Source organism: Triticum aestivum, chromosome 7A (genome assembly GCF_018294505.1).
Source record: "Triticum aestivum cultivar Chinese Spring chromosome 7A, IWGSC CS RefSeq v2.1, whole genome shotgun sequence".
Taxonomy (NCBI): domain Eukaryota; kingdom Viridiplantae; phylum Streptophyta; class Magnoliopsida; order Poales; family Poaceae; genus Triticum; species Triticum aestivum.
Window position 1 is genome coordinate 623,817,215 of NC_057812.1, and position 12,008 is coordinate 623,829,222.

Consider the following 12,008-nt stretch of genomic DNA (forward strand, 5'->3'; position numbering starts at 1 on the left):
GCCGGGCATGTTTAATGGCGATCTAAAGAGCAGTCGTACGCGTCACCTTTTAGCTCCACTTGAATTCGCTACACAGGCTTCCTTTCTCTCTAGATCTCCTTGGCTGTGCCGATCAAGCTATGCTAGCTGGCGCGCCTACGACCTATCGAATGATTTACAAGTTCCATCCCCACCCTTCTGCATGGGGTACGGGTGTAGTGTACCACCAGCTACCGCCGCAGATAAATTAGCTAAAGTAAATTTAGGTGACGAACTGTGTAAGATTTGGCTTAATACGTTCCTCCAGATTGTATAATGCGGATTGTGTAGAACGAGATTCCTAGTTTCGTTTAAGTAGTCAATAAAGCGGCAGTTTTTGACCCTAAAAAAAAGCTACTGCCTGCGTGCGTAGGCCGCAGATCGCGAAATATCTCGGCCTCATACGTCAGACACGTTACGTTTGCTAGGCTGTAATGTGGCATTGAGGAACGGAGCGGGGATTCTGAATATCCGACGAGTCTCGACTTTGTGTAAATGTTCTCTTTGCAGGCAGGGCACAGGGTACTGCGGATTGTTCCACGTCTGAGTTTGCACGGAGTAGACGGAGTGGATATGAATATGACGGGCGTATAAATGTACGAGCATCATCTCATTTATCTCGAGAGCATGGCCGTTTAGATTAGCAAGCCTAAAGCGGAAAGTCAAATTGGCTCCCGGGATAAAAAAATTGAAATGAAAAAAAATCAAGACAAAATTTTTATGTGTACTTAGTCATATCCAAATGCCACCTATAAATTTTGAGGCAAGATTAAAAAATTTGGCTTGCGCAAAAAATTTAACACCAAAAAATTTAACACACGTATTCGTGTGCCAGGAAGTGCAGGCTGAGGAGCCCTCTTCCACCCCCACCTCTCCTCGCCGCTGCCAACTCTAGCCGCGCCCAGCCCTCTTCCACCCCACCTCTCCTCGCCGCCGCCAGAGGCGGTCTCCGGGCAAGTCCGGGGCGCCGCCAAGGAATGTGGCGGCGGGGCCAGCTGCTGCTCTGCTTCCGCGGGGGGCTTCGGATCTGGGGTGGCGGCCCCTCTGGTGAGGCACCACCGGCTTAGCGGCGGGCGGTGGTGCGGGTGTTCCTGGCTGCGCGGGCGGCGGAATCTCGGAGGACGAGGGTGACGGCGCCAGATCTGGCGCCCCTCCCCCCTGTACGACGTGTTCTCCCCCATCCGGCCTGCCCATGTTTCCATGGGTCGCCGGCGCTGGTGGTGCTAGTGGTGGGGAATCCAGTCCGGGCGAAAGCCATGGCCGACCATGGTCGGCTGAGTCGACGGCGACGCCTGAGGGCGCCGTCTTCCTCCTTGGAGGCGTCTGACAGGTCTGATCCCCCCACTCCCCCTTCCCCTAGTTCTCCCGGGCGAAAGCCCCAACTTTGTTGGGCGGCGGCGGCGCCATCGGCGTCGTATCCTTCTTGAAGGCGCCGTTTCGGGAGCTTGGTGGTCGTGGGCGCTGTTGGGGTGCGGGTGGTGGCGGCGGTGGTACCCTCCTCGTCCTAGCTCTTGCTTTCCATCGCCACTGTATCTTTCCGCTCTGCAAGGCGGTGGTGCTGTCTGGCGCCATGGTGGCGTTGACAGTTGACCTGGCAAGGTCTTTGCGTCGGTACCTGCTCTGGAGATGGTTATGTGGATGACGGCGGCGGTAGCCTCGGTGAGTGCGCCGGACCGGTGTGTGACCCATTCCCGGTATGTGGCTGGGATGGGGCATCCGGCTTTAGATGTTAGGTTTTGGTGCAATGTCTGTTTGGTATTAGGCTCGGACATTCGGCACCCCTACATCAAAGGGATAGGAGTAGCGACAGGTGTCGCCAGGATGGTGGTTCCAGACTTATACGGATGTAATGCTTTGTAAGGTCTCTAAAAATAATTAATAAAATGGATGCATGCATCGATCAGATATAGAGGCCGGGGGTGATCCTTCTTTTCTAAAAAAAACACCAAAAGTTACCAAAAAGTGTCACCATTGTTTTTTTTTTCTTGCCGACGAAACACAGCCGGTCCGTTTTTCATGAAAATTGACATGAGAGCTTGTGATACTAAGAGAAACATCTACACAAAATTTCATAATTTTTCGGAAACATTTAAAAAAAAATTCGTTACTATTCACCCGGGAGCATGTGCTCCTATGAACCAAAACGTCTAAAGCTACTTTGAGTACATGTAGTTCGTGCGTATTGGGGCGCAAATTCGAAGGGACGCTGGCACGCACCACCCAGGCCCAGTCCGGCCGCTCGATTGCCTTGCAATTTACGTATAGTTGAATTTCGCACGGGGCACAATAAGTTTTCAGTTTGTTTAATTCATATCTAGATGTTTTTAATGATGTCACATTTAACCTCTTAAAAATAACTACGCAGCAACAAGAAATAAAAAAAAAGCTGGGACAAAAAAAAAATAAACCACAAACATAGTGCTTATCAGGTTAGATGTGACATAGTTTAGATGTGTCCTAAACAGACCCATAAGTTTTCGGTTTACGTCGTTGAAACTTGGGATTCCTTATTTAAAACTTGTGATTTTCTGACTCGTTTATACCAAGTTTCATAGATAAAATTTTAAGATATTTTTTTGTCTATCGTAGAAAAAATCATGACTTTGTTGTTTTCAAGTGTTGAAACTTAACATTTATTATCAGAATTCATCAAACGTATTCAAAATGAATCTTATTTCAAGTCCTCGCCACGAAAAACACAAATATGAAAATGAAACTTAATTTAGACTTTTCATTCAAAAGATATAAAAGTTTGGAAATCGAAAGCCAAATATAAACTCAAATGATAAGTGCCTCACGTGTGGCATCATGATGTTTTTACAACTAAAATAGCCATAAAAAGCTACAGAAAACTAAAACTTGACATCCAAACAGAAAGTTGTCATGCTTCACAACTGAAATTGCCATCCTCGAGTAACTAAAGTTGCAATCAAAAAAGTCAGGACAGAATTGCTTCGTGTCACATGTGTGTCACTTATCAGGGTTCAAAATAAAAGCACGTCTAAGAGACTGCGTCCCGTGAGACCCGCGTGTCACAAATCCTCTCCTTATTGAGGTGATTGTTGATGATAGACATGGATTTTCTGTTCTTGTAGATGCACTCCACTAAACAGTAAGTATAATGTTAAAAAATGGAACTTCTTTTCTTTCTTTGTCAACACCCATTGTTGAGTGATTCACCCATGTGAAACATTTTGTGAGGAAATTTCATTCGTAATGCTATGGGGAAAGAATTGATGCTCAAAAAGATTGTTTTGAAAGCATTTTTGGAGCACTGGATTTTGTAGATAATTTTTTCGGTCACATAAATATGCACATAGGTAAAAAAAATAAGCAATACTTGCTAAGAAAAAAACTTCTTCATTTTGCTTGGATTTTACTCTTCATGGCAACAACAGATAAGTTCGAGTGTTAATGGGCGAGCATACAGCTTTACCAGCTATCAAATGGATTTGGCAAACTTGCTGTCAGCTAAAGCACAAGATCTTCTTCTGGCTTCTGGCTAATAACAGACTAAACACAAGAGGTATGCTTCAGCGTAAGTTTTTTTTTTCATAGAAGACTATACTTGTATTTTTGTGTAACAGGGATGCGCTGGAGACAAGGGACCATCTATTCTTCCATTGTCCTTTTGCAAGAGCATGCTGGTTTTATCTCTTCCCCAATTAGTCTCCACTTCATCAAAGCTTACAGGCAGATATCGATTCACTCAAGGCTAAGCTGGGATTGCCCTTCGCGCTAGAGATAATCATTCTAGCTTCTTGGGCCATTTGGAATACACACAATGACTGGATCTTTAAACGAATTGTTCCAAGCCTTTATAGTTGCGGAAAGAGATTCAAAGAAGAGCTCAAGTGGTTGGTTCACAGAGCAAAGAGGAAAGCATACCACAACATGGAGGGCTGGGTTCAGGCCTTTGCCTAACCCCTGTATTTAATTTCCTTGTTGTTGCTGTTGTATCGTTCTTTTATTTTTTTCTTTCGGCTTGTTAGGCTTTCTCCTTCTTTTGTATAGCTATTTTCTACTTTTGATACCTTTGTATTATGTTTACAAAAATTAATAAAAATACGCATCTAAAAAAATAAAAAAATAAGTTCAAGTACAGACAAACACTTTCAGGTGGACGCAGTAGATAATTCTGTCCACAATCCTGCTCCACCTAGTACCAAACATAACGTGGAGTACACAATAAATTGTGAAAATCAAGTTTTTTTGCAAAGGAAATTTCCAGTTTATTCATCAATTATGGCAGTATAAAAAATACAAGAGGTAATAAAAAATATAACCAGATCTGTGGACCACCTAGCGACGATTATCAGCACTGAAACAAGTGGAAGACGCGTCGCCATCATCGCTCCCCCCTCACCGGAGCTGAACAAATCTTGTTGTAGTAGACAGGCGAGAAGTCATTGTGTTAAGGCCCCAAAGGACCAGCACACCAGAGCAACAATCATCACCGATGAAGAAAGTTGTACATCAGAAAGATTAAACCTGTAACCACACGAACGAAGACGAATTGGATACAAATAGATCCACAGAAGACCAACACTGACCGAATCCCGTGAGATCCCAACGGAGACGCACCTCCACACATCCTCCTCCGATACTATTCACACCATCGGAACGGGGATACGACATGGGAGACATTATTTCTACCGAGGGACATCACCACCGCCACACAACCCCAACCAAGACAATTATAACCTAAGAAAAACGAGAACGGGGTCCATCCCACCGGCGGGGGTGCTGAGGAGATCCTCCGCACCTCCATGGCCCAAAGGCCATCAAAGGTGGGGTGGATCGGCGGCGGCCCCGGCAGGAGGAGGACCAGTCAACTACTCATAATCAACAAGTCAAATAAAAAGAACAAAAGACTTATTATGCAAAAGTGGTGGAAGTGCATGAGGAATGAAACCCCCGGTGTCAACACGAATGAGTGCTGGTAGCATACCAGTGCGATGATCCCGTAGAATCGCATCTATTTTTTTTCAATAACCGTAGAATCTCATCTTGGGACAGTCCGGAAACAGAACCAACACGTCCACAGTTCTTGACATACCGGAGCAAGAAGAAAAAGCTGATCATCTTTCGATCCTCCATGCTTTCTCTCTGTCTAGTGACACTTGCCTGCAAAACACAGGGCCATGGCTACAGATTAGGAGCCGTTGCATCCAGAAATCTGCTGCACGTCTCGATCGGTTTTAATGTGCTACTGTATGTATGCGAGCCTGTCTGCCCTCTCATTGTCCATCATAAGCTACGTACAGAGCCTGTCTCCTCTCGTCTGGCGCCAACTCACACGCATTACACTCACCGGGCTGGCTGGCAAAGTTCGCAGAACCATCCATCGGGCTTCAGGCACGCCACCCTCATCTCGAAACCCCTATATAAACCCCTCATGCCCTGCTCGTTCCACTCACACAAACACAAGCTTCCATCCAGCTTTCTCCTCCTCCTCAACCTTCTTCTAGCTAGCTAGTTAGTTGAGTGAGCGTACTTTTGGCTCGCATGGCGGTTTCGGTGCTGGCGATCCTACTCGCCTCTTTCGCCCTGGCGGCGGCGAGCTTCGACAAGGAGTTCGATATCACCTGGGGGGACGGGCGCGGCAAGATCCTCAACAACGGCCAGCTCCTCACGCTGGGGTTGGACAAGGTCTCCGGCTCCGGGTTCCAGTCCAAGCACGAGTACCTCTTCGGCAAGATCGACATGCAGCTCAAGCTCGTCCCCGGCAACTCCGCCGGCACCGTCACCGCATACTACGTACGCGACCAAACTTCCATTCATTGCTCTGCTTCTTGGTCTACGTCGGATGACACGGTTGCCTAACTCGATCGGTTTGGTGTGTATGAATGTGCAGCTGTCGTCGCAGGGGCCGACGCACGACGAGATTGACTTCGAGTTCCTTGGCAACGTCACCGGCGAGCCGTACACTCTGCACACAAACGTGTTCACGCAGGGGCAGGGCCAGCGGGAGCAGCAGTTCCGCCTCTGGTTCGATCCCACCAACGACTTCCACACCTACTCCATCCTCTGGAACCCAAAGCACATCATGTATGTTTGTTGATCTCCATTGCTCAACCTTCGTTGAACGCTGGCCATATGTGGCTTCTGCAACACATGGACTACACATGGACTGATTGATTTGGTGGTGTAAATAATAATGCAGCTTCATGGTGGACGACATGCCGATCAGGGACTTCAGGAACCTGGAGGGAAAGGGGATCGCCTTCCCCAAGAACCAGCCCATGCGGCTCTACTCCAGCCTCTGGAACGCCGACGACTGGGCCACGCAGGGCGGCCGCGTCAAGACGGACTGGTCCCACGCCCCGTTCTCCGCCTCGTACCGCGGCTTCAAGGCCGACGCGTGTGTGGTGACCGCGGGCGGCCGGCCGCGCTGCGGCGCCAGCGTCGGCACGGAGGTCGCCCCCGGCACCGGCGCGACGGGCGAGTGGTACAACCAGGAGCTGGACCTGACGCGGCAGCAGCGGATGCGGTGGGTGCAGAGAAACTACATGATCTACAACTACTGCACCGACCCCAAGCGCGTCGCCAAGGGCGTCCCCGCCGAGTGCTCTATGTAATCCCCATGTCCACCCAGCAAGCCAGCATTGGACCGTCCGTGTATACGTCGATCGCCGGAGAAAGGGAAGATGGGGGCGTCTGTATTGTATGATAAATAAGGACTGGTGTGGGGGATAATGTGAAATGTAGCCGGTGGTAGATCCTTGTGTTCGTTCTTTGTCACGCTCACGCTCACTTCGTGTGTAATATATATGCCACGTCTTGTTCTTCTTCATGTGTTTGTTGCTCTCTGTTCCACTTCTTTGCAACGGCTTGGGTTGATTGTTCGCTCGCGGTGCGTTTACTGTGTGCTCAACTTACCTTGAGGCTTGACAAGCCAAGCCAGCAACTGTTGTTCACTGATATACCTTTGCCTCGTCAATCAGTCACTCGGGTGGATGGAAATACATTTGGACACTGATAGTGATAGGACTACGCTGCTGTAGATGCATGCAACGTGACAAAGAAGTCACAGGGCACGGGCACTGCCTAGAAGACCACTAGCGCGACAGAGGAAAGGATAGGGGCTCGTAATAACCCGTCAGGTACTCGGGTCCCAGACTCGATCCCAGCTATAGCTGCATGTCCTCATACCCTCAGTAGGCAGTGCTACGCTGGCAAAAAGGTGGAAGGCGTCTTCAATCCGGCGTTCGGATCAGCACGAGACCGATCAACGCCCTGTTGGGCTCGTGTTGCACAGGACGCTACGCCGATGGCATTTGACAGGCCACTAGTGTTCGCTTCTGTGACGAGAACGCCTTATCTTTTCCATCGGTGACCAAGATGCTCGGGTGAAACACCACTTCATCTGGGTGAAAACTCTTGCACTGGTCTTTATTGGCCGGGCTCGCCGATGAAGATCTTGTGTCATTATCGTGTTGAAGCCGTTGCCTACTTGTTGTGTTGCTGGTCTTCATTGGCCGGTCATCAATAAGGATGAAAATCCTTGTCCAGACCGTCTTCAGCCGGACGTGGCAACGGTGACGTGAGGACGTTTATCTTTTTTTGAAGACGTTGCTGTGAAAGAAATGATTTAGTCTTAGGTGTTTCTTTCAGGTCATATATTGTACCAGTTTGGTCATGGATCACTTTGTTTTGTACTCTTGTTGATAATTAATTAATATGTTTGTATGCATCATGTCCATGCAAAGGCCGGGTGTATCAGCCTCCTTTTCGAAGAAAAAAATATCGTCCAGAACTATGTGTCACTAACAAGCTCGTGCTGACATAAGGCGATCTGAATTTTGCTCTGTGCCATAGGCAAACAATTGCCATGATGCATTTCATTCTTCTGCTTCCTTTTCCAGAGCTACTGTCCTACTGCGTATTTTTCTTACTTTTCAACTGGAGTGTCGCGTGCTTGTATGCCTCTGCGCCGATCTACCCATGACGGAGCTTAATTGTTGTACGTGGCGCAATGATAGACTGAATAAGAGGAGACCTGCAATCTTGTCTGATCCATGCACTCTGGGCAAGGGAGACTCGACGTATAATTGGGTTGGGTGTACCCGGCGTTTATTTGGGTGGGGTATTATATGCACTATGCTCCATCACGCTGTCTGCTTGCTCCCTGCCTTCGTCGTATCCTGTAGTATTTCAAACCTTACCAAATCGATCAGAAGATGGCGCGAACCATAGGAAAACCAATTCGTCTGTTGATGGAGCATCCTTGTTACGACTACATGTCTACATTTTACCATCGTAACCGTATCACAGAATGTTCTCGAATAAGATCGATGGGTATACAGAGGCCCCTTATTATTGTTTCCAACGCTGGCACACTTGCATGGCATGGCATAATTGTTGGCCGGCCTCCAGGACCCAAGAGGTCCAGAGATCGCTGGTCCTCTGCTTCGTGCAACACATGTTGTTTTGGGCAAACCATCAAGAGAGAAAACACCATGATTGCTGTTACAAAGCGATCGATCCAAGATCTTGCGTACGCAACTTGCAAGAGGTACTACATGCACTCACACGAAACTAATTTCTAGAACTGGGCCTTACTTTGCCTCTTGTAAAAGAAAAAAAGAAACTAAATCATCTTGAGGGAGAACACACCTTAGATTAAAAAAAAACAAAAAAAAACTAAGGACATCTTCAATGGGAGCAGTAAAACAGGCACGGTATTTGGCCGTGGACGCATCTTAACGCGGCTGCGGACAGTGATATGGCACCTGGCCATTCAATCATGTCCGCATATATTTCAAAGTAAATTTAAATGTGCCGAAAGAATTTCATGCAAACACGACGGAATTTATTAAAGTTTAGAAATAATTTACATAAAACGGACGATATTTTATCTGTTCAACTAAAACCTAAAAAAATGTACGCTATCTTGTAGCGGACAGTGACCTTGTACGCGTGGCCGGCCTGGCCAACGGGACCACCATCGCCGTTCGTCCGTCGTCGTCGTTGTCGGAGTAATTCTTTCAGTGACGGAAGGCGGCGACGCCGCGGAAGCCCTGTCCGGCCGCTGGTTGGCGCTCGTGAAGGAGCCGCTCTGCTTCCCTTCTACGTCGTGTGGAAGGAAGCCGCGACCAACATCGACGACGGTCGGGCGGCCTTGCCCTTGCCTTTGCTGATAGCGTTGGTGGTGGCGCGACGACAGCAACATCGGTCTCACTGAGAGTCTACTTTTCGCCGATCTTGGCAAGCTCCCCGTTGAGGCAGTGCAGCTGTTGCGCCACGGTCTTTGTGGTGACGACCGACCAATCGTGGGCTCAGGCCTTCGCGAGATCGTGGTCCGCGCATACCCAGTATGGCGCCCCATCGTAGTTGGCGGACGCGAAGCGGCACGACGCGTTACGCCGCTCCCGCCGAGCCATCTGCCCCCCCCCCTCCCGCATGACGATGCTCCGTGACGAGGAGGAGATGCCACCGTTGTGGCCACCGAGTTAGTTGAGGAGGCTCCCACGCAGATTCGCGGTCGCTGGTGGCACCTAGTCATGGCGCAGCGACAACGCCGGCTGGTCGATCCGGCTGTAACCGCTGTGCGGTGGCGATGTTAGCGCCTTCTTCACGTGGCACCCGGTTTGCGTGTCGCAGTTGCACAGAGGGGGGGGGGGCGTTGGCTCCGCCTTCACGCGGTAGCGCAGCGGCTCCTCATTCACACCTGCTGTTGGCAGCAAGGGCGGCACCGGACCATGGTCCTGGAGCGGCTCTGCCTCGCATGAATGTGCGGCAACCACTTCGCGCAAAGAGGGTTTTTTCGGGCGGAGAGAGTTTTTGATGGGGCCGTGGTGGCGGACGCGTAAGTGGCAGGGGTCCGAGCGCACGGAAAGCCGCCCAACCCTCTCTTTACGTCCAGTTCGTGAAAATGGATGTCTGGACTACTCCGTGAACCCATGAAATACCATGTTGAATGGCAAAATGCGGTTACGGGTTATTTGAGGGTCCGCATTCGAGATGCCCTAACCATCGCGATATTGTGTAATTAGTTTTTTGCCTATGCGTAAATGGAACAACTGAATTGTTGTCAACTCGTGGTCCATTATGTTGAACGTTGGTCTTGCAAGGATATTGGGACATGTTTTTAACTTTCAAAAATGAAATAAAATTGTGCTCTATGGCCTATGGGGATCATTGCGGCTTGGTTGCACATTTTCTTCGTTCTTTAACAGACGATCCCATGGATGCTCTTGATGAGTTGGACCGGACGACAAGTTACATCCATCCAAACCAAACGCGCAATGAGAGTCTCGCGGCATGCTTGGTAGTACACCAGGTGACACGAGTAGAGAATGGGCAACTGAGCAGCGAACCCACGGGTCCAAACTTGCCAATGATTTGGAGGACCAGCACAGTCCCGAGGGATAGGGACTCCGGCGTACTACCTTTCATGCCCCAGTGCCGTTGCATAGCGATTTGCTGTTAAAATTCAGGGACCAGGTCGTCTCCAGCCGTACTTCACATATGCAATTAGCTCTTGTTCAAAAGAAAAACATAGGCAATTAGAGCATCTCCATCAGTTGGTCTTTCAGAAGGCATAAAAATCGCCGCCTGGGGACGAGCCGGCGTTACAATCGGCGCTGGGGGCGGTTGGACGTCCAGCCGTCGCCCCCAGGTTGCCCCTAGGCGCCGATATTGGCCCAGTTTTCGGCTCACTTTCGGCGAATAAAGACCACATATTCGACGTGATTCGTCGTGGTTCGGCGTTGAATTCTTAACATAAATATTTTTTATCACATACTTCATCACAGAAAATCAAATAGTTCAACAAAATAATGCAAGAACAAATAGTTCAATATAAATTATATAGTTCAATCAAAAAAACTCATATTTCATCACGTCACGCTCGGCGTCGCCATTAAGTCTTCATAGGTGCTCCACCAGATACTGCTGCAGTTGATGATGCACCTGTGGGTCTCGGATCTCCTGACGCATACTGAGGTAGACAGTCTAGGTTGCCGGTAGCTGGTGATCAACTTCGGCTAGAGGACCCTGCCTGTAGTATGGTTCAGTGTCAAACACTGGCTCTTCCCGCTCGCTCTCGATGATCAGTTGTGCAAGATGACATAGCAAGTCATGATCTTCCACATTTGATCTTTCGACCAGGTCTGAGCAGGATACCGAACAACAGCAAATCAAGATTGGAGCACACCAAATGCCCGCTCGACACCCTTCCTGCAAGACTCCTGCACCTTGGCAAAGTGGGACGTCTTGCCTCCTGGCACAGTGTTTGAGATAGTCTTCACAAATGTAGATCATCTCGGATAGATGCCATCAGCTAGGTAGTACCCCTTGCTGTAGTGCCGCCCATTGACCTTGAAGTTCATCGGAGAAGAATGACTTTCAAGAAGTTTGGCAAAGACAGGGGAGCACTGCAGCACGTTGATGTCATTGTGAGTTCCTGGCATACCAAAGAAGGAGTGCCAAATTCAGAGGTCCTGTGTGGCCACCGCCTCAAGTACCACACCGCAACCACCTTTGGCGCCTTTGTACATCCCCTGCCAAGCAAATGAGCAGTTCTTCCATTTCCAATGCATGCAGTCGATACTTCCAAGCATCCCAGGAAATGCTCTTGCTGCATTCTGTGCTAGGATCCGAGCAGTGTCTTCCGCATTGGGTGTCGCAGGTATTGCCGTCCAAACACTGCCACCACTGCCCGACAGAACTTGTAGAAACACTCAATGGTGGTGGACTCGGCCATGCACCCATAATCGTCGAGTGAATCACCGGGAGCTCCGTATGCATGCATCCTCATTGCTGTCGTGTACTTCTGGATCAAGGTGAATCCAAGTTTGCCAGTGCAATCCTTCTTGCACTTGAAGTAGTTGTCGAACTCCCGGATGGAATTCACAATTCTGAGGAAAAGCTTTCGGCTTATCCGATAACGGCGCTGAAATGTTTTGTCGTCGTGCAGTGGAGCGTCGGCGAAGTAGTCGGAGTAGAGCATGCAGTAGCCTTCGAGACGATGCCGGTTCTTTGCT

The 12,008-nt window shown here is 49.1% G+C and overlaps 1 protein-coding gene across 1 annotated transcript; it reads left to right on the top strand.

Moving 5' to 3' along the window:
- Positions 1–5,425: 5,425 nt before the first annotated feature.
- Positions 5,426–6,814, top strand: LOC123148738 (probable xyloglucan endotransglucosylase/hydrolase protein 23). The gene is made up of 3 exons (XM_044568228.1): positions 5,426–5,778; positions 5,876–6,069; positions 6,185–6,814. The coding sequence occupies exons 1-3, from the start codon at positions 5,527–5,529 to the stop codon at positions 6,597–6,599; spliced, it is 861 nt and encodes a 286-aa protein (XP_044424163.1). The 5' UTR covers positions 5,426–5,526; the 3' UTR covers positions 6,600–6,814.
- Positions 6,815–12,008: the final 5,194 nt, after the last annotated feature.